The sequence below is a fragment of the Equus asinus genome, chromosome 30 (assembly GCF_041296235.1).
Source record: "Equus asinus isolate D_3611 breed Donkey chromosome 30, EquAss-T2T_v2, whole genome shotgun sequence".
In the NCBI taxonomy this organism is placed as follows: domain Eukaryota; kingdom Metazoa; phylum Chordata; class Mammalia; order Perissodactyla; family Equidae; genus Equus; species Equus asinus.
Genome location: NC_091819.1, coordinates 19,108,550 through 19,134,692, shown reverse-complemented (window position 1 = coordinate 19,134,692; position 26,143 = coordinate 19,108,550). Strand labels below are relative to the sequence as shown.

Here is a 26,143-nt window from a genome sequence, read left to right as displayed (position 1 = left end):
TATACTACACCACCTTAATTATTTTAACTTTGTACTTGATATCTAGTAAGAAAAGCATCCTCGTTATTTTATTCGTCTTTGAAAGTGTTTTGACTATTCTTGGACTTCATTCTTCCATAAATTTTAGAATCAGCTTGTCAATCCATGTAAAATCCTTTTGGGATTTTGATTGGAATTGCGTTGAACTTGTGGCTCAATTTAGAGAAAATTGAAATGGTTTTATATATATATAAAACATTTGGAAGAGTGCCTGGTTCATAGCAGGCACTTAAATAAATGTTAGCTCTTAAATTGCTTGTATCATCTGTATTGTATAGAGCTTCCCTCTCCATGAATGTGTTATCTTCCCCTATTTATTTATGTCGTATTTTACTTCTTTAATAAAGTTTCATAATTTTCTTTATAATGGAAATGTATGTCTTTTGTTAGATTTAGTCCTAGATATTGTTTTTTTCCTACTTTAAATGGCAGTTAAAAAAATTTTTTTTCTTTATAAGATTGGTAGTTTTTATCTTTTGATTATTAGTAAAACTTTCCAGTAAATTTGTCTGGATTTTCTTTATAAAAATCCATTCAAGTTTTTATGTCTTCTTCAGTATTTTTTAGCAGGTTATTTGCTTTAGGAATTAGTAGATTACTAACTGATGAAGTTCTATTGTATTCACACAAGGAGGGTCAGTTCTTTTCTATGGAATGTTGATGATGGAACATTTTGTGTCAAAGTGTGGAAGAGGGGCCGGCCCCGTGCCTGAGTGGTTAAGTTTGTGCGCTCCTCTTCGGTGGCCCAGGCTTTTGGTCGCCCAGGGTTTTGCCGGTTCGGATTCAGGGTGTGAACATGGCACTGCTCATCAAGCCATGCTGAGGCAGCGTCTCACATGCCACAACTAGAAGGACCCACAGCTAAAATATACAACTCTGTACTGGAGGGATTTGGGGAGTAAAAGCAGGAAAAAAAAAAAAAAGATTGGCAACAGTTGTTAGCTCAGGTGCCAATCAAAAAAAAATGTGGAAGAAAGTGGACTTTTTATAAAATTCTGAAAGAATCAAAGAAGGTGGGATGACAGAGGGGTGGATGTGGTCTGCTGCAAGGACGGCAGGGAGTGAGGACGGTGAAGGGATAACTATCAGGAGTGGGAATGGGCACTGGCTAATGACGTTCCCCCATCCCACTGAGTGCTCCCTACTTTTCAGAGCACCAACACGAGCTCACCTGAGTGGGTGGAAGCTGAGGGTAGAGGTGTGTGCACTTAGCTGTGAGTGCTGTTGTGCAGGGGTTGAGGGAAGTGCTCAACCCGGGGGCAGATGCTTGAGAACCTGCTGAACAGCGGGATCAGATCTGTTTGAAGGAGTAGACCGGTTGGTTGAGGAAAGTTTTAGGGGAAAGGCTGAAGGTGGTGAGAAAGAGGACCATGAGAAGGCTTGGAGACCAAGCCAAGAATTAATCAGAGCCAAAACAGTGGCTCCAAGAAGGAGATTTGGAGAGAAGGAAGAGGTCCAAGAAATGTTAGAAGAACAGCATCGAGATTTGACAGTAGAGAGGATAGGCGTGTCTAACAGACATTGAAGACCACTGTGTTACCTAATGGAATCTGTGTCCACCACGTGGAGTAGGTACTACATTATTACCTCCAATTTATGACTGGAGACAGAAGGTCAGAGGAGTTAAATGATTTGCTAAAGGCTGGAGACTGGCAGAGGGCCAGTTTGAACCAGATCTGCCAGACTCCAGGCTCACGGTGCAGCTACCACCCTGCAGTCCTTCTCCCCTTCCGAAACTATCCTAAATCCTTGCTCCTCAAAGTGTGGTCCATGGACCAGCAGCATAGGCTTCCTGAAGCCTGTTAGGAATGCAGAATCTCAGGCCTACTGAACTAGAATCTCCATTTTAGCAAGATCCAGGCGAGTTGCAAGCATATTAGAGTCTGACAAGCTCTTCCCTGGAGCACATTCTGCTTCCTCCCGCTCCGCTTCTCTCCAGCTTTGGCCAAATACCACTTACTGGCCGTCTGGGATAGTCAGGTGCCAACAGTGCCGTGTTCTGTCTCGATGCCATCTCTCAATATGTCGATGCAAGAAAGTAACCGTGGTTCTCTCTTGTGACCCTTCCAGGCTATTTGGTCTTGACATCAAGGGCAGAGACTGTGGCGATGAGGCAGCGCAGTGGTTCACCAACTTCTTGAAAACAGAAGCTTTCAGGCTGGTTCAGTTTGAAAAGAACATGAAGGGAAGATCATCAAGGGACATTTTCCCTCCTTTTGTACAGAATTACCAGGTGAGTTTACAGAGAGCTGCCTTCGCTTCTATCAGTCACAGCTCTCTTTCTGGCTTCCTTCTTGGCCCACAGAGGGCCGCTCTAGGGACCCAGTTAGGAAAGTGTAGTAATGGCCCGGGTGAGTGGTACTGAGGGCGTGACCTGGGCAGCTATTGGGGATGGAGAGGGAAGAGGATATGAGAGTCTAGTGGGCTCTCCAGGATGCGTGGAGGATAGACTATGAGACATACATTGGGTCCCCCTTATCCATGGGGAACACATTCCAAGACCCCAAGTGGATGTCTGAAATCGTGGATAGTACTGAACCCAATATGTATCTGTTTTTCCTGTATTAAGCACTTATCAGCACTGTGGCTGTAACTTTTGCAGTTTGAGGTGCAACAGCAAAACTAGCATGAGTTTCTTTTTCCTTCTTCACAATTTCGCAGACAGAAGATTCATTCCAACTGTACGTCTTAGCAACCTCAGCATACGATTTCTTTTTCTTTCCTTATTAAGTCAAGAACTTTCACCTTTTCCCTTAAAGGAAGCACTTTCTGGCTTCTCTTTGGTATATCTGAATTGCTAGCATCACTCCTTATGTGCTTTGGGGCCGTAAATAAGTAAAATAAAGGGTTATCTGAGCACAAGCACAGCGATACTGTGACAGTCAGTCTGATAACTTAGACAGCTACTAAGTGACTAATGGACCAGATACAGCATGGATCTGCTGGACAAAGGGATGACTTACATCCTGGGCGGGACAGAGGGGGACAGCTCGAGATTTCATCACGCTGCTCAGAATGGTGTGCAATTTAAAACTTATGTATGATTTCTGGAATTTTCCATTTAATATTTTTGGACTGCGGTTGACCAGAGGTAATCGAAACCACAGAAAGCGAAACCTTGGATCAGGAGGAACTACTGTTGTGGAGAGGGAGAAGCCAGGGGTGACTCCCAGGGGAAAGCGGGTCAGGGAGGTGAAAGAGAGAGGTTGGTTTGGGACTAAATGCAGGTTTCCTAAAATGACAGAAGCAGGCTTTCTCCAAGCGCTCCCTCCACAGTCAGTGTGGTCTGGGTATTTCAGGCCCTGAGAACGCACCTTCTCGTGATAAGAATGGCCCTGCTTGCCAGGCCAAAGACCAAAGCCGCTGGGTCTGCAGGGAGGTAGGGTTTAAAACGCAAGCACCTCAGGGAGTCCTTGCCACACTCCCTATACAAGCTCCTGGAATGCAGGGTTTCATCTGCTTTGTCCTATTTCCCACCTAGAACAGTGCCTGATACACAGCTGGCGCTTAATAAATGCATGTTGGGAGAATAGACGCCGCTGAAAGAAATCATTACGAGAGTATAGCTGATCAGCAGCAGACCTGTGCTGTGTGGTGATAACGTGGGAAGGGTCACTGCTGGGAGCTGGAGCAAGGAACACAGAGGACGCGGCCTGGAGGGTGATGTCGGCCCTGGCTACTGCCTTCAGTCTGTGGACTGGGAGCCCTCTCGAGGCCCAGCAGGCAGGAACCATGTCCCAGTGCTGACTCAGCCATTTCCAAGCCCGCCCTGTCGCCTCTCCTTCCTGAGCACCACTCTTCCCTTCTGCACTCAGGGGCTTTGCTTCGGGACTGTGCTCAGCTTTGCCATTGGGCTGAGGAATTTCACGGGGTGGTGAAGCCTGATCCTGCTGTGTTTTTGGCACAGGTGGCCTACCCGGACGCCAGCCCCCTCCTGGTCCTCTCGGAAGCCTCCCTGGCAGATCTGAATACCAGGCTGGAGAAGAAAGTGAAGATGGACAATTTCAGGCCAAATATCGTGGTGACGGGCTGTGATGCTTTTGAGGAGGTAGGTGGCTTACCGTGTTTGTGTGTTGTGCTCAGATATGCTGTTCGAGACACTAACGGAACTGTCTCCTGTAGCCGGCACCAGCTCAGACCCTCCAGCTTGGCAGTGGGGGAGACTGTACTTCCCCAAGGGTCACCTTAACCCTGTGGAGTTGTTCAGTTGCTGCGCCATCACCTCGCTGGCCTCAGGGGGGCGCTGCTCACCCTTTAATGCTGGGACCCAAAGCAAGCAATTGAACCCCCAACTGTAGTGAGTCTGGAACTGGGCCGGAACGTGTAATCATAGTTCAGAGATCACTAAAGGGAAATGAAGATGAAACAGGCATCTCTCTCTTTTCTGTACCACCCAGGAATGCTCAAAGATTTGAGACTCCTGGAAGCCCCAGACCCTAAAATGGAGACCAAGCAGGGATACAGGAGATGCGCCTGTGAATGGGGCCCTGGAGACATTCTATGCTGTGGCCTGAGTTCTCTCCCAGAGCACCCACAGGCTCTCTTATGTTGCTGACTCCAGAAATTTCCACCCTCTGCAGACAGAGTCCTTTGTAGCTCTGAAGGGACAGCCACATCCGAACCAGTTGTAACCTGAGATCTGTGCATGGAATACGTATAGCTGGTGTTGCTTTATAATAAGAAACATCAGCAATCATATGAAACCTGAGGGTGGGCTAAATTTTATGAGCACCGGAAGTAACAACAAAAAAATTGCGTTTATTGGGTGTCAGCTGGATGCCAGGCATTGAGCTGATGAATCACTTCATACAAGTTATTTTATTTGATCCTTAAGACAATCCTGTGAAGTCTGTATTATTTTCTCCTTTTTATAAGGAAACTGAAGCCTGGGGTGTTACGCAACTTGTTAGGTGTGTAAGTGGTGGCTCTCGCATTAGAACCCAAGACTCGTAACTCCACCGTCTGAGGTGTTAAGGTGCTGGTTCCAATTTAGAGATCTCAAGTCATACGTCTGAGAGGAGAGGCTCTTGAACACCTTCTCAATTCTTTGCTCCCCTGGGTGCCCACATGTCCTTTTGTGTGAGTAAAATGTGCCCCTTTTTGCTGGTAAACATTGTCCTTTAGGATAAGCCTTTGCACAGAGCCCAGTATAAATCCTTGCACATGTAGGTACCTCATATTATTTAATAGTTAAAAAAATAGCAGTGTATACAGAAGTTGTCTACTTGTTGATGTTATCCTGTCATTTCTTATTTATTTTCTTTAATTCCTCTTTCCATTTGTTAACAATTTTTTTTTTTTTTTCTTAAAGATTGGCACCTGGGCTAACAACTGATGCCAATCTTTTTTTTTCTTTTTTTCTGCTTTATCTCCCCAAACCCCCCCCCGTACACAGTTGTATATCTTAGTTGCAGGTCCTTCTAGTTGTGGGATGTGGGACGCTGCCTCAACGTAGCCTGATGAGTGGTGCCATGTCTGCGCCCAGGATCCGAACCCTGGGCCACCGCAGCAGAGCACACGAACTTAACCACTCGGCCACGGAGCCAGCCCCAACAATGTTTTTTTTTTAATTGATCATTTATTATGGGCCAGGCACTGTGTCCAAGAGCCCTGGACACAGAGATGAAAAGAGACGGACCCTGCCCTTCCGAGTTTCTGATATGAGAGGAATGGTCATGAGACAGTGACAGCCCAGCATGAAAAGTGCTTTAATGGACACGCTTAGCAGGTGCCATGGATGCTTCGAAGTAGAAGTGCCTAAATCTGCCTGGAGATGGGAGGTGCTGAGGGGGACCAGATCACGCTACCCAGAAGCCACGCTGTGTCTGTGTGTAGGGGTGTGTGTGCAGTGTGTGCTGGCGAGAGTGAGTAAGGGTCATTCTGGGTAAAGGAGGCAGCCGTTTGGAAGGCCCAGAAGCATGAGAGGCCCTGACATGAAGGGGTGTGCGGGAGCATTTCAGAATCACAGGGGCACTGGGGGAGAAGTGGCAGGAGGAGTCTGGACCCCGAGCTGGCTGGAGGCCACCATGCCAAGGAGTTTGGATTTCGTGTTGTGGATATTGCAGAGCTGGTAATGATTTTGAACAAGGAAATAATTGTGATTTGCATTCATCCAACAAATATTACTGAAAGAAAACAATGAAAACAGAATTAGATGCAGGGCTTCAAAGGGCCTCAGGCTCAAGTCTTGTTAGCTTCCCAGTAAACCCACCTATTTCTTCCCTGCTCCACTTTCCCGTACTTTCTAGTAGAGTGCACCTAAGTCTGAAGTCACTGGACGCTTGTTAAACACCGAATTAGTGCTCGGTATTAATAAGGCATGTGATTATAGATTGTAGTAGAAATTCGTCCATGAAGCAAAAATCCTTCCACAAGAATCCTGTAACTGGTCCATTATTTTCTGAGAAACTTTCTTTTTGGGAATAAAATTTTTCTTGGTTTGTCCCACTGAAGATACTGATTTTAGTTTAAGATTTTGAGCTGGAGGAATAAGAGAAAAGATACTCTCAGTCTTGGCTACAGAATTTTGCTCTCCTAGGACTTGTCAAACTGAACCAAAGGCTAATGTAAGCCTAATCGTGTTCTCTTAGGCAATTTAAGTGGGTGGAGTCTTTTTTTTGATAAAACTATGTGCAGTGACCTCATGCTGCCAAGTCCATTTGTGGTTTTATTCCTGCATGGTGATGGGCTTACAGAAATAGTAAGGTGGAACACTCTGATTTTTCTAGAAGAATCCTCTGGTTATGCATATTAAAAAAAATCCTTACAACAAAATGATACTAATATTGCTGATTTATTCTCCCTGAAATTAGGAAGCCCGGTAGTTAAGGGCCTGATGCATTAACTTCACTACCTGGCACCGTGACACAATTATAACCCTTTCAGTTAGTGGGACTCTGTGAAATATTAATGTAAAATGATAACGCACGTCAATATTTAATAGACCAACTAATAATAAAGAAAAATAGCAAACCTAAGCATGGTGCAAAAGTTTAGGCCATTATTTATTGCAAAAATATAGGGCAATAGAAGAATGCATTGTGCAACATTTGCTCTTTGTGGCCCAAAGTACTTTGTACTTTTTCCATTTAACAGAATATTAAGCACATTTTCAAAGGCGGGTTCTCTCGGGCCAGTGTGCTGTGTTTGAGTTCTGGGAATGCAGAGCAAATAGAGTTTGAAAATAATGAAGTTGACCAATGCTTCTTTTCTCTGTAGCTGACCATTGCCGGGGGTGTGTTTCCCGAACTTTGCTTGCTGTCCTCGTGAGCAGGACTTGACATTTTTTTTGGAATGTCTTGTTGGTATCATTCCTCACTGCACATTTTGAAAGGACTGTGGAGAAGCTCGCAGAAAACTCTTGGCATGTTGTTACCTGTCACTCAGGAAGTGCTTCTCCGAGAAGCTTCTAGAGAGGCGGTGGATTTTGAAGCCAGAGAACTGAGGTTTGAATTCCAGCCCCACGGCTCCCTGGCTGTGTGAAATGGGTCCTTCCAGGACTTTGCAGCTGGTCAAAAACAGAATTTTTGCAAATCCTCATTACCAGAGTTTTCAGTCCTCAAAACCTGAGTTGAGATGAGTTAGGATTTTATTTGGATGCTTATATTTATTCGCCTGGCTTCAGGCATCTCTGAGGTAGCAATGATAAAAATAGCAATGTATAAAACAATAACAAAAATAACAATAACAACCATGGCTCCCAATTATCAGATGCTTACAGTGTGGCACGCTCTGGGCCAGCTCCCTTATGTGCATTGTCCCATTAAATCCTACTTCCCCTTTCCAGACTACAGGTCACAACCCATTATTGGGCTGTAATATGAGCTGGGCCCTGACCAGAATTAAAAAAAAAAAAAGACTAGAATAGAATAAAAGATATCAGAGTAGGCTACATGTAGAAAGATTAAGAATTGTTTTGTGAAAGCTTTGTTTAAGTTTTATCTGGGATGTGTGTGTGTGAGACAGCTTTAGGAAACAAGATAATATGTAGTTTTTTTAAAGGACTATATTTTTAGAGCACTTTTAGCTTTAGAATAAAACTGGAGAGGAAGGTACAGAGATTTCCCATACACCCCTGACCCCACACGTACGAAGTCTCCCTCATTAGTAACACCACTCACCAGAATGGCACAGTTTTTACCAAGGATGAACTCACATTGACACATGACAATCAGCCATTGTCCATAGTTTACATTATGGTTTGCTCTTGGTGTTGTGCATTCTATAGGTTGGGACAAATGTATAATGATGTATATACCATTTTAATATCATACAGAGTTTTTTTTTTTCTTTTGAGGAAGATTAGCCCTGAGCTAACATCCACTGCCAATCCTCCTCTTTTTTGCTGAGGAAGACTGGCCCTGAGCTAACATCCGTGCCCATCTTCCTCTACTTTATATGTGGGACGCCTACCACAGCATGGCTTGCCAAGTGGTGCCATGTCCGCACCCCGGATCCGAACTGGCAAACCCGGGGCCGCCAAAGTGGAACGTGCGCGTTTAACCGCTGTGCCACTGGCCCAGCCCCCATACAGAGTATTTTTACTGCCCTACAAATCCTCTGTGTTCCAGCCGTTCATCTCTGCCCACCCTCACCCCCCGCCCCCGACAACCACTGATCTTTTTATTGTCTTCATAGTTTCGCCTCTTCGAGAATGTCATATATTTGGAATCCTACAGTATGTAGACTTCTCAGATTAGCTTCTTTCAGTTAGTAATATGCATTTGAGATTCCTCCATGTCTTTTCATGGCTTAATAGCTCCTTTATTTTTAGCGCTGAATAATATTCCATTATCTGGATGTGCCACAATTCATTTACCCATTCACTTCCTGAAGGACATCTTGGTTGCTTCCAAGTTTTGGCAATAGATTATAAAATGTAATTTTTTTCTTCGTTCATGGTGGAAAATGTTTAATAGCTACTGAGGCGAGTAGTGTTTTCACTTCTCTTTTCCGGATGTGGAAACTGAGACTCAGAGAAATTGAGTTCCTTGCCCATCGTCACACAGCTAGTGTGTGGCCAAGTGAGGCTTTGGGCGCTGGCCGTCTGTCAGAAGTGCATGAATTTAAACCATCTACACAACTCTCGCTCCTTCAAGCCACTGCCAGGCCATTTAGCAAAACTACTTTGGGCCCCCACTCCCTGTGGGGTCGGGAAGATCAGATCTCTGCTTCTGGAAGAAGTAAGACAGTTAACAGCAATGAAAAAAAAAGGGAGAGGAAGAGCAGGCATCAGCTTTGGCATAGTGAAGACCAGCCCAGATTTCACGTTTATTGACTTTGCCGGAAGCACGCTGAGCATCTAAAGTCGTTTTCCTTTCTGAGTGAATGACAAGCAGCAAGAAGAGGCCTGGGGAACGCATGTGGCGGACTGCTGGCGTTTTGGCGTTTCTGGTACACCTTGCAAGCGAGGAGGTCCCAGCTCTCATCCGGGGAGCTTTTCTGACATGCGCAGTTTGTCAGGAGCCTCAAGTGAAGACCTTGGACCGGCTGGTCCCGATTTGGAAAGACAAAATGATGAAAACGTGAGAGACAGGGTCCTGGGTGGAGGGAGTAATAATGTGTTCACGTTTCAGAAGAATTTGCCGACAGAGTTAGTCCTTTGCTTAAGGAGATCTCCGTATTCATTTACTTCTCAGCAAATGAAAAAGTGACTTGAAATATTCGCCACAGAGACTTTTAAGGGGTAGGAAAGGAGATGAAGAATGTGGAGCCAAACCCTGGAGAGCTTCTGCCCCTTTCATATCAAGAAGAAATGAGGAGGGGGCCGCCTAGTGGTGCAGCGGTTAAGTTTGCACTTCAGCTGCCCCGGGTTTGCTGGTTCCGATCCCGGGTGTGGAACTATGCACGGCTTATGAAGCCATGCTGTGGCAGGCGTCCCACATATAAAGTAGAGGAAGATGGGCACGGATGTTAGCTCAGGGCCAGTCTTCCTCAGCAAAAAGAGGAGGATTGATGGCAGATGTTAGCTCAGGGCTAATCTTCCTCAAAAAAAAAAAAAAAAAGAAGAAGAAATGAGGAGGATGCTTCTGTGGGATTCCACACCACCCCCCACAGCTTTTTCCACCACTGCACCCACTGAGTAAATGAGACACCCCCGGAAAACCCATGGCCAGGAAGGTAAGTGGGGTCAGAGTCACTTAGAGTCTCCTTAGAGGAAATGTGTTGAGATCTGCCGAGATTGAGGTTCCCACGCTGGCTGCACGTCGCACGGGGGGAGCTTTCAACAGTCCTGAGCCTGGGTCCAGGTGCAGGCTGGGCGGAGGACTTTTCAGCCTCCCCAGGTGACTCTGGCATGAGCCAGGGCGGGACCATCTGGCCTGGGGTTTTCCTTGGAGCAAGATGATAGTCAGCAGGCACCGCCCGTGTGCGTGGAGACCAGCAGGGCCACGTGGTCCTTCCATCCTTGTGAGCTTGACCTCAACCTCTCTGAGCATTGTTTTCTGATCTTAAAGTTGTTTTAAAGGATTTTAAAGGTTCTTTGCAGCCCTAAAGTTGGATAATTTTGCCTTTTCCTTCTGTGTGTGAATGTGTGGTCAGTAAAGGCACTTTATCACAAATGTCTCTCAGAACCCCGTCTCCGAGGTGATCTCTTTGTTGGCTTTTTTATTTTTAACCAACCCTTATATTGCACACACTATGTTCCAACTTTTTTATAAGTGAACACCTTTAATCTTCCTAACAGTCGTATGAGGCCCATTTCTCAAGATTTCCTTCACTGTGCTTTTTCCCATTTATCCTTGGTCCTGAATGGACAAGCTTGAGAGTATGTGTGACCTTGTTGGACTGAATTAGGGGCAGGGATTGGCCATTGAATTGTGTTTATCATATCTTACCCGCCTGTAAAGAGGTTGCTTTTCAGAACAAGGAGGAAACGAAAGCCTTCGATGGGTGTTCCCTTTGAGCAGGTGTGCTTGCACAAACAGGCACATCTATACATCGTCAGTGAGGAGTGGCCCTTGGCTTACAAAGCTGCCCTTGAGATAAGCCCATCAGATAGAGATGTTGAGGGGGCTGGCCCCGTGGCCGAGTGGTTAGGTTCACGCGCTCCGCTGCAGGCGGCCCAGTGTTTCGTTGGTTCGAATCCTGGGTGAGGACATGGCACTGCTCATCAGACCACGCTGAGGCAGCGTCCCACATGCCACAACTAGAAGGACCCACAACGAAGAATATACAACTATGTACTGGGGGGCTTTGGGGAGAAAAAGGAAAAATAAAATCTTAAAAAAAAAAAAAAGTTAAGATAATTTAAAAAAAAAAAAGCAAGCAGATAGAGATGTTGAAGTAGAGATGGAAGAGTAGGGGTGGGTAGGAGTTGTCTGGCCCCCCCCACCCCATCCCTCTCTCTTGAGGTCCTCTGGAGGACTGTAATTCACATCTGGACCTAGGGTGCTGAAGAGCAACCCAAAGCAGGCCAGGCTGCTGCCTTTGGGAATTGGGGTCAATGGCTGCCTCTCCTGGACGCCCCCATTGGTGGGCATGGGACCCCTCAGCATCTCAGTCAGGAGCTGAACCCTGAGGGGAGATGAGGATCTCTTATGTCCATGAGGTGCAGGAATCCTCGTGGCCCTAACTTCCCTCAGAAGAGCCCGGCGTATGAGTGGGACACATTCAGCCATGTCAGCCCCACAAAGTATCCAACTCAGTGAACACGCTTCAGAGACAGAGAAACAGCCACATCTGCAGGTCTCTTCTTTCCCTTTTTGTAACCTCTTACTGGTCTTCCTCTAAGTAGGGGCCTCCAGGGAACAGAAACTAGCTTTGCAGAAAGCCTCAGGCTTGTGTCCTTCTCTTCTTCCCGAACTCTCTGGGTCCAAGTGCCCCAGCCAGCAAATTCCTCCTGGCACATTTATTATGCATTTAGCTTTACAGAAAGGTGACTCCTGCGATTGTAGGAGCACACAGCAGCCCCTGTGTAACTGGAGGAGACTTCCACTTTAAGGGGAAAATCTATCGCTTCTTTACACAGTGTTGCTGGAACCTGGGGGTGTGAGAAAGCCCCGAGGGGATCTGGAACCAGGGCTGCAGAGATGTGGGAAGCTTTTCAATGATTCAGTTCAAGAATCTTTTTCAGATAAGGTTAATTTTTTCTATTTATAAAAGTAATTTTTTAAAGTAACACATCCTCTGTGTACAGTTGGAAACATACGGAAAGTTTAAAGGAAGGAATGAAAATCTCTAATGATCCTATGGTCAAAAAGTAGCCTGTGAGATAACATTTTGTTGTGTTTCCAATACTGTCTGCATGATGCTGCATAGATGGTGCCCAATTTCACCACTTTCACTTAACGGAATATGGCAAACACATCTGTCTTTACAAATTCTTCATTAGCGTGGGTTTCGTGGGCCCGTATTAGTCCATCATAGACTGTGCAATAGCTTACTTAGCCATTCCCTTACCATTGGGCATTTAGGCTATTTTCCATTTTTTCTTACATAAATAATAAAGAGCTTTGTAACCAGTCTTTGTCTGCATTTCTAAAGTTATTCTTAGGAAATGCTAAATCAGCATTTTCAAGGCTCTCCATGTATATTGCCAAATCCTTTTGCAGAAACCTTGTACCAATTTATATTCCCACAAGGTGGGCAGAAACATGCCCTTTTCCTTATACTCCTGCCAGCACTGTCGCCTATAATTTTTATTAATTTGATAAGTGAAAAGTCGTGTCTCATGTAAGTTCATAATTCTTCGAGTACGGCATCCTGTGTTAGTTTGTGCAGGAAGTTTGGCTGTGAGGGAGACTTTTATTTTAGCTAAGGAAACTGATTTCTTGCAAGTTCATACATTGGCCAAGATTCTGGAACATTCATGTTGGCAACAGATGTTTATTGAAGGCTAACTGGGTGCTAATCTCTGAGATAGATGCTAAGGTTACAGAAATGGACTCCCTGTGTCTGCCTGCAGGGGTCCCAGGACAAAGCAGGATGGAGGGCTCAGTGGCTGGAAGGTTGTGGTACTGATAGCAGCTGAGATAGGTAACCACACTCACAGGAGCCCAGAGAAAGGAGCACTCAACACAGGGTATGTGTGTGTATCTAACTGTAGGAAGAACGCCAAGGGTTTCTTTATAGGGAGAGATTAAATTTTGGAATAGGACATTAAGGAATATTGTTTTGCTTATACACCTTAAAAATAGAAAAACAATTTTTGGTTTGAGATAGTTTAACTGTGTGGTGTAGTGAGAAATATATATCTGGTCTTTGTCCCCAGTTCCTGGCACAGCTCCTAAAACCCTTGGAATTTCCTGAGTGATAGGAGCGCTTTTTGTTATGAATAACAGGCCCCCTTCAATCATACCTGAGTTTATGCTAATGAAGTGAGTGGCTGGAGGGCGGGGGTAGGTAGCATGGGGAGGGAGGTTGGTCACCAGAAAGACCAAGGCTTGGTCACCAGAAAGACGAAGCCGTGATTAGAGGGTTGGAACTTTTAGCCCCGCCCCAGACCTCCAGGGAGGAAGGAGGGGCTAGAGGTTGAGTTCAATTACCAATGGCCAAGATTTCATCAATCACACGCCTAAGTAACGCAATCACCATAAAAACCTCTGATGATGGGGTTTGGAGAGCTCCCAGGTTGGTGAGCACCTTGAGGTGCTGGGAGAGTGGTGCACCTCAGGGAGAGGGCATGGAAGTTCTGGAACCTCCCCCATACGCTTCCCTGTGCATCTCTTCCATTTGCCTCTTCCTGAGTTGTATCCTTTATAATGAACTGGTCATCGTAAAGTCCTTTTCAAGTCCTGTGAGCTCTTCTGGCAAAATATCAAACCTGAGGAGGGGGTCATGGGAACCCTGCATTTATAGCTGTTTCGTCAGAAGTTCGGGAGACCTGAGACTGGCATCTGAGTGGGGGCAGTCTTGTGGGACTGAGCCCTTAACCTCTGGCTAGCTCTGAGCAGTCAGTGTCAGAAATGCCTTCACTTCTTGGACAGCAGTTGGTGTCAGAGAATTGCAGAACTGTGTTGGAAAAGATGCCGTGTATTTGGTATCAGAAAGAATCTGAGAAACTTTCTAGACTAAAATGATTTTAAAAATGTGTTATTGGGTTTATCATGCTTCTTATAAAAAATACAGCAAAAAAAGGAAAAAGAAGAAAATAGAAATTTATAAAGAAACAAATAATACTGTTTAAACTTGAGGAACCTTAAAAATACATTGCTATAAATATACACAAGTAGCTATATATACAGCTATTTTTTGTAAATGAAATCATCCTACATGTGGTATATATAGATGTGCTTTTTGCACGCAGCATCATCTTGAACATTATTCATTGTTAAGAAATAGAGTTTCCCATCTCCTTCCTAATGCCCAAACTGTGAGCATCGTATACACATCCCACCTGTATTCCGTTAGTCTCTAGGAGATGACTTTCCGAGCTTATTGTAATCTTGTAGGGTCATTGATACCAAACTGGAAAAATTGCTAAGGATTTCTAAACAACAATTGTGTTTATTTACTTATTCATTCCCTCGGTTTATCTCAACATAGCTTAAAATTGCTTCTAACAAGTGTATGTCTGACACAATATAGTGAACTTATGAGTAGCAATTAGAAATTCAGGAGCAGGAAAAGGGGCAGCCCTGACCTTGTGACTGAGATTCAGGGGGTGAAAGAGTGGGGATGGTGCACGAGAGCAGGGCCTGAGGACAGGTGCCGAAGGCTCTGTGGCTGTTGGTCTGATAAGGATTGCCGATCTGACTGTGCTCTTTAGGGTAAGTTCACTCACAGCCCATTGCAACAGCAGACCTTCAGGCTCCTATTGTCTGTCTCACCGTCTTATGCTCAGATGTCTTCTTGTCCTTCTATGGTTAGTTGGTGTTCAAGAGCTCACCTTGGCCTCCATTCTCACCTGGTGCTGTCCTCTCCCCGACCCCTTTTTCTCTCTCTTTCTCTCTACAGTCATGTGCCGCTTAACAGTGGGGCTATGTTCTGAGAAATGCATCATTAGGCGATTTCGTCGTTGTGCGAACATCATAGAGTGACTTACACAAACCTAGATGGTATAGCCTACTACACGCCTAGGCTGTATGGTACCAGTCGTATGGGACCACTGTCGTATATGTGGTCCATTGTTGACTGAAACATTGTTATGGGGTACGTGACTGTAAAGATGGAATGTCTAGATATATAAACTCTCTCTATGTCTATTTCCTCTTTCTAAATATATGTATGTAGGCATATATGTGTGTATGTATGCATATAGCCATATGTACATATGCAAAAAAAGTATATATGACTATAACAGAGATATAGAAAAAAATGGAATATATAGGTATAAATTTTCTTTGTATATATCTATTCCTTCTCTATAAATATGTGTATAGTCATATGTATATATATATATGTGTGTGTGTGTATAGCCATATATATATGTATATAACTATATAGAGAGAAAGGAAAGGAGGGAGATTCTTCTGTGCTGGTCATGATATTTTAAGTTTCATACTTGGAATTTTGTACTTGGCAAATGCCTATACGGACTCTAGTGATGGTCTCGAATAAACAGACGCCCTCATCTGTGTTCTGTGTGTTCTACAGCAACCCCCACCCTTATTTTACATCTTTCTCTGGGTGCTGCTTGTGATGGGAAATTATGTAGTCTTAATTCAGCGTTTATGAGATGTCTGCAAATTCAGTGAATTCTCAGGATTATTTCAGTGCTGAGCCCATTATCTACAGCTCTTTTCCTTTTCCCCCTGTCTTTCTCCCTTCCTTTTTTTTTTTTTGAGGAAGATTAGCCCTGAGCTAACATCCGTGCCCATCCTCCCCTACTTTTTATGTGGGACGCCGGCCATAGCATGGCTTGCGAAGTAGTGCTATGTCCACACCCTGGATCCCAACCGGGAACCCCGGGCTGCGGAAGCGGAACATGCGAACTTAACTGCTGTGCCACCAGGCAGGCCCCCTCTCTTCCTTTCCTTTCTTCCTCCTCCTCAAAAACTCCATGGCTTTATCCCTTTTCGCAAAGTCACAGTGGCCTGGATTTTGCCAGGCTGCAGAGAGCCTTCCCACCAGCAGGGGGAGCTGTAAGCTCTTCAAGTGGTTTTTGTGTATAGGGAAGACGAGGGAATTTTGCGTGTCTAGTAGAATGTAATGGAAAATTTAATTTCATACATGATTAACAGATTCATTTTCAATAACTTAAAACGTATTATTATTGTCCTCAAATAAAAATTAATAATTACATGTAAACTTAATTAGCTCAGTATTTTTTTTTTACTGCAAATAATGCTTTACACCAAAATGCTGGCAATCATTAATATAGGTGACATTATTATATAAAATGGTTAATATTTGAAGAAATAATTAGAGTTTGGCATCTGGGTGGCTTCAGACAATTCCTATGAATCCGGACAATTTGTTATTCTAAACTGGATCCTGCCGTCGTCTAATAGTGTGAGAGCAGATTAAATCTGTTTTGTTAAGCTCGGAAACCTAACTGAACTTTTCAGACTCCCCTGCTTCATATCATAGTCCTAAGGCAGAATTTCCACACATATGTGGCTTTGAAAACTGAAATTCATCACCACTTGTAAAAAGAAAGTGAACGGAGGTGCCTGGAGAGCTCGGGGTTCAGGCCTCGGGTGCTTGATGGGCTCACAGTCCTGTGGCCGCAGCGCCCTCGTGTGGTGAAATGCGTCCAGTCTTTTCGGCCGCCTCCAGGCCCGGGCCCCCCATCACCGGTCCCTTCCCGGCCCGGGACCTATATTATTGATCATACCCCATGGGAGGTCGCATGCCGCCAGGAGCTGAGCCACCCGCGATGGTTGTCTTGCAGTTTTGCTATTCGAACCACTTATTACCGTGCTGGTACTAAGTCCTGGCTGGGATATAGAGATCCCATTGGTTCCGTGCTGTGTCCTTGCCTCTTAGAATGGTTACATAGTTCATTCGTCAACTGGTTGGTTGGAACTGTAGTTTATTTCCACCCAGAAAGTTTCACAAATGATGGTTGGGAACCCAAGGCATCGACAGAGATCTTTTTAGCTCACTCAGTCTGTTAGCTGTGGTCATATCCTGTAGGAGATTTCTTAGTTGAGAAGACCCAGTTAGGTACCGGAGTACCTGTTGTGCGTTTGCTAAATCACCCTGATAGGCCCTGGGGAGCTAGTGTACCCCGGAAATAGGACCAGAGCCTGACCAGAGCCTGGTCGTCAGCGGTGGGAAAGGAAATGCTGTGTGTTAGTCCCTTGCTGCCTGCTCCGCCCTGCCCCCTGCAGAAACAGACATGGTCCTCTCTCATGCCCAGCGAGGGGGTCTGAAGTGACCAGGTGAGGGCAATAGACGCCTCATTTCCACACTCGGAGACTGATTTCTCGCCAGATCCCTCAGACCCCATGGTCTTCAAAAATTGCTCTTGGGTTGAGATCAGGAAACAGTTTTTCAAGGGACATTTTTTTTTTACATCTGATTGGAAATACCGGTTTTGGTTATGCAGCTTGTAGTGGGGCCCCATCCCCCCAATGCCTCCCACCTCTCCTCCTGAGGCCTGGACAAAAGATTGTCCCGTGAAATTCAAACTTCATAGATGGCTTCCCTATCAACGAGAGGCCTGTAACATGCCCTCCTTACATATATGTATGTGTGTGTATATATATATATGAATTATATAAGTATGTACACAGCCGGTGCTCCTTGTCCATGGGCTTCGGAGCCTGCGGATATGGAGGGCTGACTGTATTCATTGTACTGCATAGTATATAAGGGACTTGAGCATTCGCGGATTTTGGTATCCGCGGGGGTTCCCGGAACCGTCACCCGCGGATACCGAGGGGTGACTGTGCGTATCCATAATGTGATCTGCATAACCTCCGTATATATGTGTGTAGATAGATAGATATAAATATAGTTAAAAGCTGGGTGGTTAAAAGTCTCGTCTTCAGGATCAGAAAGATCTTCAAACCTAGCTGTTGTGACTAGGAGCAAATTTTCTCATCTCTCTCTGCCTCCAGTTCTTTGTGTAAAATGGGGATCACATCAGTACCTCCCTCAGAGTTGTGAGGATTGATCAAAACCCTGTGGCAGACGTTGGCAGTGCCATTGTTCAAAGGTGGGAGAGCAAAACAGGGCCAGTAGCTGTGGCATGCCAGGACCCCGGGTCTGGCTGCCTCTGTGTGGAGGAAGAAGTGTTGAAGTGTGAATCTTATAACTGACTTCGCTTGGGTGATGTCCCACTCATCAAAGAAGGACCCGACTTTAACTTGGCTTCCATTGTAGCTTAACTATAAGGAAAAAGTGGGCTGGTCTTGCAAGCTATACATTTCTTGTTTGTTATATATCAATAAATCAACCCTCCAGTTAATTTGTGATTCTCATGGCAAACTGCCCCCGAGAGAAGGTCTGTTCCCGCTGTGCCGACAGAGTCAGGTTTCTGAGATTGTGAGTCAAGAAGTGGATCCTGGACTCACCGACACGTTGCCTCCCTTTGAGTCCTTTTGGGAGAGAGTTCTTGGCATCTTCTTGCTCTGCTTTATTCTGCTAGCTGCATAGTTACTCCCAGCCAAAGAATAAACTGCTTTAAAGACTAATGAAACCTTACTTCAAAAGATAACTTTGCCTTTTCTCCTAGGATACCTGGGATGAACTCCTAATTGGCAACGTAGAAATGAAAAAGGTTTTGGCTTGTTCCAGGTGAGGATTCTCTCGAGGCGGGACCTCTGGCGTGGCTCGCTCATTGGTTCTTAACTATCACCTAACCCTTGGTTATTGCATGACAGGTGCATTTTGACCACCGTAGACCCGGATACTGGAGTGATAGACAGGAAGGAGCCACTGGAAACCCTGAAGAGGTAGAAGGTCAATGTGTTTCTAATATTATCCCCATCCTGTGGGTGTAGGTGTTCTCTCGAGCACCTTCCACTTTGCCTTCTGGTTGGTCTGTGTCTGTTAGTTCATGTGAGTACTTGTGCTTCTTTTTTTTTGGATGGATTTTCTATTGCTTTTGACCAAATTTTAATTGTATAATACTACGTTTTGAAATTTTCATCTCTCTCATATCAATTTTTAATAACATTTACGTGTGTATTTCCATATTAAGACATCAAATACTTTATTTTTATTGCAACTCAGATTCCTTTATTAGAATCCATATCAAGGAATATGAGAGTAATTGAAGTTGTATAATGAAATGTTAGAAAAATTGGAGTGTAATGAATTGTCAGAGTTTGTTTATCCAGGAGCTGCTTTTATGTCGTGTTTATTTAAAGAATTTTGGCTGACTTTAGTTCTCAAGATAGAATGTGTTTTTTATTATTTATTTATTTTTATTTTTTATTTTATTCATTTATTTATTTTTTGAGGAAGATTGGCCCTGAGCTAACATCTCTGCCCATCTTCCTTTATTTTATTTGTGGACGCCTGCCACAGCATGGCTTGATAAGTGATGCGTAGATCTGCACCTGGGATCCAAACTCGTGAATCCAGGCAGCCGAAGCAGAGTGTGTGAACTTAACTGCTACACCCCTGGGCTGGCCCCTAGAATGTGTTTTTAAATCTAAGTTAACATTTTTTGGGAGGTGTATCCTATTTTATTTCCCTTTCCTCTATTTGGTTTTTGTTTTGAATGGGTTTAAGTTAGAAAAGAGGTTATTTCTTGAAGCCTTTAGATTTACAATTCTGTTTTGTTTTTTGATTTTTAAGATGCAGTAAATTTTTTTTTTCTTTAGACAAGCGTTTTGAAAAAATTAACTTCAGCAATAGTCCAGCCCCGCTGTGAACTGCATCTCTGTCTTTGTCTTTGTTCACCAAAGAACCCCAATTTGGGGCTTATAAACGTGGAGAGGTGGAAAGCATATGCTTACCCACATTAAACAGAAGGTTTTAGGGTTCAGGGTGTTTCCGTTTTGAGACTGCATGAGCACTTGTTTCAATGTGTCGTGAAGTTGGAGGTACACATGTAGACAGAGTATTTATTTTAAGTAACACGTATAAGTTTTTCTCTTTTTGACCTCCAACTGAAGCCATGGAAAAATTTTTTAGACTCTCAGGATGCGTCTAGAAAAACCAGGATTATTTGCAGTTTGACCAATTGCTCACAGACTGCTGTCAATATTGTAGAAAAGGCTCGCTATTTCTGTATAGATAACCTGAGAGTGAAGACTTGAATTCTATCGAGAGCATTTAAATTATTTCTTTTTTGTGCCTAATGATGGACTTTTGCTTCTTTCAGCTACCGCCTATGTGATCCTTCTGAGAAGGAAATACACAAGTCGTCCCCCCTTTTTGGGATCTATTATTCGGTGGAAAAAACTGGAAGCCTGAAAGTGGGTGACCCCGTGTATCGGATGGTAGAGTGACGGATCCACTATGCTGACGTGGTAAAAGGTCAGCTTTGCTTCTGGAATGCTGCGCCTTGAAGTTACTGTCACATTTTCTTGTGTTGAGATGTTTTTATGCTTTGTTGCTTTAACTCTTGGGAGAATGAGCAGTTTGTGTTCTAATCTTCGGAGCTGGAAAATACCCTTTGTTTTTATTCCTCTCAGTAATCTGTATTCTTCCAGCTTTCTCCATCCCACTTTCCCATCCAATTATAGAATGCTGATGCAGGAGCCTCAGCAGAAAGACAAGTTTATGTTCCCAGCTCATTAGGGAAGATCTTTAAGGAATAAGGAAATGATGGTGAGTCGTTCTCAAGAGTTCTTTCTTTATTTTTTCTGTCTCTGATGGAAAAGGGAAGCAGAAATGTTTAAATTATTCAAAATCAACTTGAGGAAAAAAGTTGAATCAAATGCTTTTCATCAAATGTCCTTTTTAAATATGATTTAAGGTTTGGAAAAAAAAGATCAGGGCATCAAGGTGCCTGAATTCTGAATTACAAGGTAGAAAATAATGCTCTCACCTTGATTCCATCAGGCCAAATAAAACCCTGAGTCCTGGAGCGGAATGCCTAACCCCCAAATTATAGGAATGAGAAAGTCAGTCGGAAGACCTCAAATCGAGGTTTTTGAGTAACTCTTCTCGTAAAACCCATAACCCAGTTCTTAAAGTCACCTCATTTCCAAAACATTTGACCATCCTTCTCTCTAATTCTGGCCTGACCTTCTCACGATCTTGCCTTCTCATCCTTCAGGACAGCATGGTTCAGAGAGTCTGGACCTAGCATTAGATATACTTGGGTTTGTCATCCTGGCAGCTCCATTCCCTAACTTGGTTATTTCACTCCTCTAAGCCTCATTGTCTTCTCTGCCAAGTGGAAATAATAATAGTATTCAAAACAATCAATAAAAGTTATTTTTTTTTTTTGAGGAAGATTGGCCCTGAGCTAACATCTGCCACCAGTCCTCCTCTTTTTCCTGAGGTAGACTGGCCCTGAGCTAACATCTGTGTCCATCTTCCTCTGCTTTATATGTGGGAGGCCTTCCACAGCATGGCTTGACAAGTGGTGGGTAGGTCCACACCCGGGATCTGAACTGGTGAACCCCAGGACACCAAAGAAGAGTGTGTGAACTTAACCACTGTGCCACTGGGCCGACCTCCAGTAAAAGTTATTTTGAGGATTAGTTCATATAAAGTTGCAGCATTGCAACAGAAATATAGGATGTGCTCAATAAATATCAGCAATGAGTTTTAGTGTCATCATTGCAACAACTACCCCATGCAGTGCCCAGTCTTAGATGCCATAGTGGATATAAAGATGAGACTGGCTTTCCCCTTGAGATGGGCAAAAAGGAAAGAATCTTCTGTTGGCTACCTGTTATGATTAGGCATTTCCATAACCAAAACTATATTTCATCAGTTCTAAGATCCCTATTTTTACCATATTTTAACATCTCTGAAATCAGCAAGCTTCTTATAACATTCAGGATGCCCTTTTGAAAAATCTTAGTGATGCATAAAATAGTGGTATATTTTAGGATTGATGTGTCTTGGATTTGATGAAGTGTGGTATGTCCCCCCACTAGGGGGACAGGGACTGGAGCAGGGGTGAGGAGAGATGAGGATGGAGAGGAGGGGTGAAGCCACGTGCTGTAGGTTCTTGTCAGTTAGTTTGCCGGAGAAGGTAGCTGTGGGACATGTTAGGAGAGAAAATTTGGAAGTTCTTAAGTGTCTACCATTTCTTAAAGCCCCATCTGGGGAAGGTGGACCCAAGCTTGAGCCATCTGGCTTGAGTGAGACTGATCCTGTGTTCCTGTGATTTAGGCCACAATTGACTGGACCCAGATCAGTGCGTGAGCCAAGCTCTTTCATATGTTGTCTGCATTTGAGGGCGCCCAGTGGCCTCTGAGGTACCTTAACAAATGGGTGTCCTCTGTATTGCTTGTTCTCAAATCTACTCCGTTGGATCCCGTTTTGCAATGGATGTAGGCAAGGAGCATCTGTGGTTCACTTGGACTCAGGATTCATTGCTTCCCAGGAGTCTTTGTGCATTGAAGAGCCTAAGTGTTACCTTTTGTAATCCTAGTAGGGTCTCTGTGAGATAGATGTGGTAATCAGCATTTTCAAGGACAAGGAAAAAAGGCTCAGATAGGAGCTGATAAGAGGTAGAGCTAAGAGGCTCTTTGCACAACCTTATGCCATGCATTTGTATGTGTAAAAAGATAACTGTAACTCAGGAGAGATGCAGTGCTTCATGGGTTCAGAGGAGAAACAAATTCTTTCTGGGAAGGTTGATAGAGGAAAGCTTGAGAGTGGACATGGAACCTGAACTTGCGGAGGAAGGAAAGTCAAGAGAGTGCACCAGGAGTCTAATGTGATAGAAGCTCCTAGGATGGCCAACCTACTACAGGGACCTAGGGGGACAGGGACTGGAGCAGGGGTGAGGAGAGATGAGGATGGAGAGGAGGGGTGAAGCCACGTGCTGTAGGTTCTTCTCAGTTAGTTTGCCGGAGAAGGTAGCTGTGGGACATGTTTAGCCCAAATCACGGTCAAAACTGTGCTTTTGGGAGATTGTCTGAGCCAGGTGTGGGATGGAGCGGAGTGGGGTGACAGGAGGGGGGAGGGGCCAGGCTGGGGTGACAGCATGTGATTTAAGCAGAGTGGAAGCTGTGGGTGTGGAGAGGGAAGTGTGGCATGCTCCGGTCCTCAGTGTGGCATAGATGCTGTTTGCCATTTGGCCCCAAGCTCTCTTTCAGCTTCATTGTCCGCCACTCCCCACACACCCTGGGCACTTCTGCTTCTCCTCCCTGAGTGCCAGCCCCAGGAGTCCCACCAGTGGAACTTCGTGTCAAGTCTCCCTGCCCCACCCCCAGAAGCACCCAGAGGTTTCCTTTCTGGTGATGCATTTCTATTGGGCTTTAAAAATAACACCAGTGTTGCGGCTGGCCCCGTGGCCGTGATTAAGTTCGCGCACTCCGCTGCAGGCAGCCCAGTGTTTCGTTGGTTTGAATCCTGGGCGCGGACATGGCACTGCTCATCAGACCACGCTGAGGCAGTGTCCCACATGCCACAACTAGAAGGACCCACAACGAAGAATATACAACTATGTACTAGGGGGCTTTGGGGAGAAAAAGGGGAAAAAATAAAATCTTTAAAAAAAAAAATAACACCAGTGTTACTCATTTACTTTAAGTGTGAGCCCGCTACTGTTTCTGCATTCTGGGATATCTCCTTTATACGACAGGTGGATGAAAGCCTGTACAAAAAGTAGCAGTTAATGCTTGCACCAGGGTTCCTTCAGTTGTTTATTTATCCATTTAAAATTTAATTATATAAAAGTTTATCTGTTCCATTATAAATGGAATACATGTTCATCACAGCAGATTTAGAAAATACTGGAAAAGTAGAAGAAAGAAATCACTCATTATCCCTGTTTATAAATTTTATTCTGGTTGCTTTTTTGTTTGTTTGTTTAATGTAGCCAAGATCTGTATAATATATATTATATAATGATATATATATGTGATAATATATATAATTATATACAATTATAGATATATGTGATATCTATCTAATTTATATATAGTTTATTTCTATATGTCTATATAATTTATATAGATAGATATATCTGTATGCTATATATAATTTGCATATAGATATATCATGTCTATATTGATATATATACACAGATAAATATATCATATGCATACATATATCATATTATATATATATATACACACAGAAGTATGTATCATAAGCACTTTCACAGCCCTTCAGTCTATTCAAATGTCATTTTTCTTTTTTTTTTTTTAGTGAGGAAGATTGGCCCTGAACTAACATCTATTGCCAATCTTCCTCTTTTTGCTTGAGGAAGATTGTTGCTGAGCTAACATCTGTGCCAGTCTTCCTCTTTTGTATGTAGGATGCCACCACAGCATGGCTTGATAAGTGGTGTATAGGTCTGAGCCTGGGGGGATCTGAACCTGTGAACCTCAGGCCGCCGAAGTGAAGCATGCAAACTTAACCACTATGCCACCAGGCCGGCACCTCAAATGTCATTTTTGATGGCTTCATAATATTATATTGCACAAATATATGATACTTTTTAAACACCATTTTACAATATTTGACACTTGGACTATATCCAGTTTTGTTATAAATAATATTGTAGTATATATCTTTGTATGCAGAACATTTCAAAATTGTGTTTTTCTGTAAGTTAGATTCCTAAAGTGGAATTATTGACTCGTGGGGTGTAGGCATATTTTTTAGTTGCCTGACCAATGGCTTTCAGAAGGGCTCTTCCCATTGGCACCCCAACATGGCACATGAGAGACATCCCTTGCTCGGGGCTGTCGCCAGAACGGGGGAATGACTCAGTCTTAAGGCTGCTTTTTTCTGTGAAGGTAATTTGGTGCAGGACATAGTTTATATTTCTTGCATTTTAACCTCAATAAGAGGCTGTTTTGTGGATGTTGGAATTGTTTATGACCAGTAGGAGAAATGACCAACTAATCAGAGATTCTTATCATTTATTCAGGTTTCAGCATCCTGGAGGTATTGATGAGGATTTTGACGACAGCAGCACCACCACCCCGGCGAGTCCTTATTACCAGGCTTTGACTGTCTTCATCCTGGAAATGAATCTCTATTTTTGACTTAAATAAATGATTGCCTATAAAATTATCTTGAATGTTACTATAGCTATTACACTTCTCCAGACCTTGACAATATTGATGAGTAAAGAAAGTTTAAAGGATCAGCTAAATAACTGCAAAATTAAAAAAAAAAAGGTTTACATTTTATCATCTGTCATTTCATGGAAAATAACAGGTTTCCTGACATACTTTTACATGTTAGCACAGTCACAAATTCCTGTTAGGTGGTCTTTACGTGGCTTTGGAGTCCTACCAACTTTTCACTCATGTGTTTTTGACTTGGCCATTATGGAAATCACGTTGTGTTTGAGTCTGGAAATTATTTTATAGACCTTGTTTTTATATTTGATCATGCCTCTATTAAGCCATATAAAAGTATCTTGTTGCATGTAACTGCCAGATGCACCACCTGGGATTCCAACTGTGATAAAGGAGAGAATGGGATTTCAAAGAGAAGGAAATTTTGAGAGTAGGAGTGGGAGGAAGGAAGCGTGAACATATTTTTTAATGTGCGAGTAATTTTTTTTGTAACAAAGAGAAATGAACTATTCTGGTATGATGAAACAAGAATTCTCATTCAAGTAATATGTGAGTGAATTAACCCATTTACAATTTGTGGTTTCTTTACTACTAATAAATGTGAATCTCAATTATAGTTTTTCTCTGGTATTGATGAGTCGGCTTCCAGGGCTTTTCTCATTTTATATAAGAACTTCAGTCACTGTCATTCATTTTTCTTTACCGTTTGTGATTACTGAGCACAGGGCTTCCCTCCAGGGACACAATCGGACTCCACAAACGTTACTTCCTGTCACTGGTGGGGATCGGGGAGCATCATGAACCCCACAGATGGCTCATCTCAGGCCTGATGGCCAGTGACTGAAGAGACCGCCCAGCGGCCAGTGAGGAGCAGCTATTCTTCCTTCTCCATTTTCCTTTGCTGCGTCTGGGACTGAAACTGAAAGCAGGGGGCCAACTTGCTTTAACTACACTCAGTCAGTCATCTGTTTGCAAAAGTAGTCCGATAATGCATTCCTAAAACCCAGCCTGTAGATAACATCTCTGACGCCTGGGTCACCGTGGTAACCGGTGCTTGAGTTTTTTAGGAACTGGGGGTTGACTCCTTATCCAGTTCA

At 43.8% G+C, this 26,143-nt stretch overlaps 1 protein-coding gene across 2 annotated transcripts in view; it reads left to right on the top strand.

The window, feature by feature from the left end:
• MTARC2 (mitochondrial amidoxime reducing component 2) overlaps positions 1 to 25,662 on the top strand; it is a 36,007-nt gene extending 10,345 nt beyond the window's left edge. The window contains exons 3-8 of one of the 2 annotated variants that reach the window (XM_044762736.2): positions 2,110 to 2,272; positions 3,947 to 4,087; positions 18,605 to 18,666; positions 18,753 to 18,824; positions 20,204 to 20,358; positions 24,890 to 25,662. In XM_044762736.2, coding sequence (XP_044618671.1) covers positions 2,110 to 2,272; positions 3,947 to 4,087; positions 18,605 to 18,666; positions 18,753 to 18,824; positions 20,204 to 20,330 — 565 coding nt within the window. In that variant the 3' untranslated portion in view covers positions 20,331 to 20,358; positions 24,890 to 25,662. Of the gene's footprint in view, positions 1 to 2,109; positions 2,273 to 3,946; positions 4,088 to 18,604; positions 18,667 to 18,752; positions 18,825 to 20,203; positions 20,653 to 24,889 lie in introns of both variants that reach the window. The other variant, XM_070501635.1, reaches the window with a different exon arrangement.
• The last annotated feature ends 481 nt before the right edge of the window (positions 25,663 to 26,143 follow it).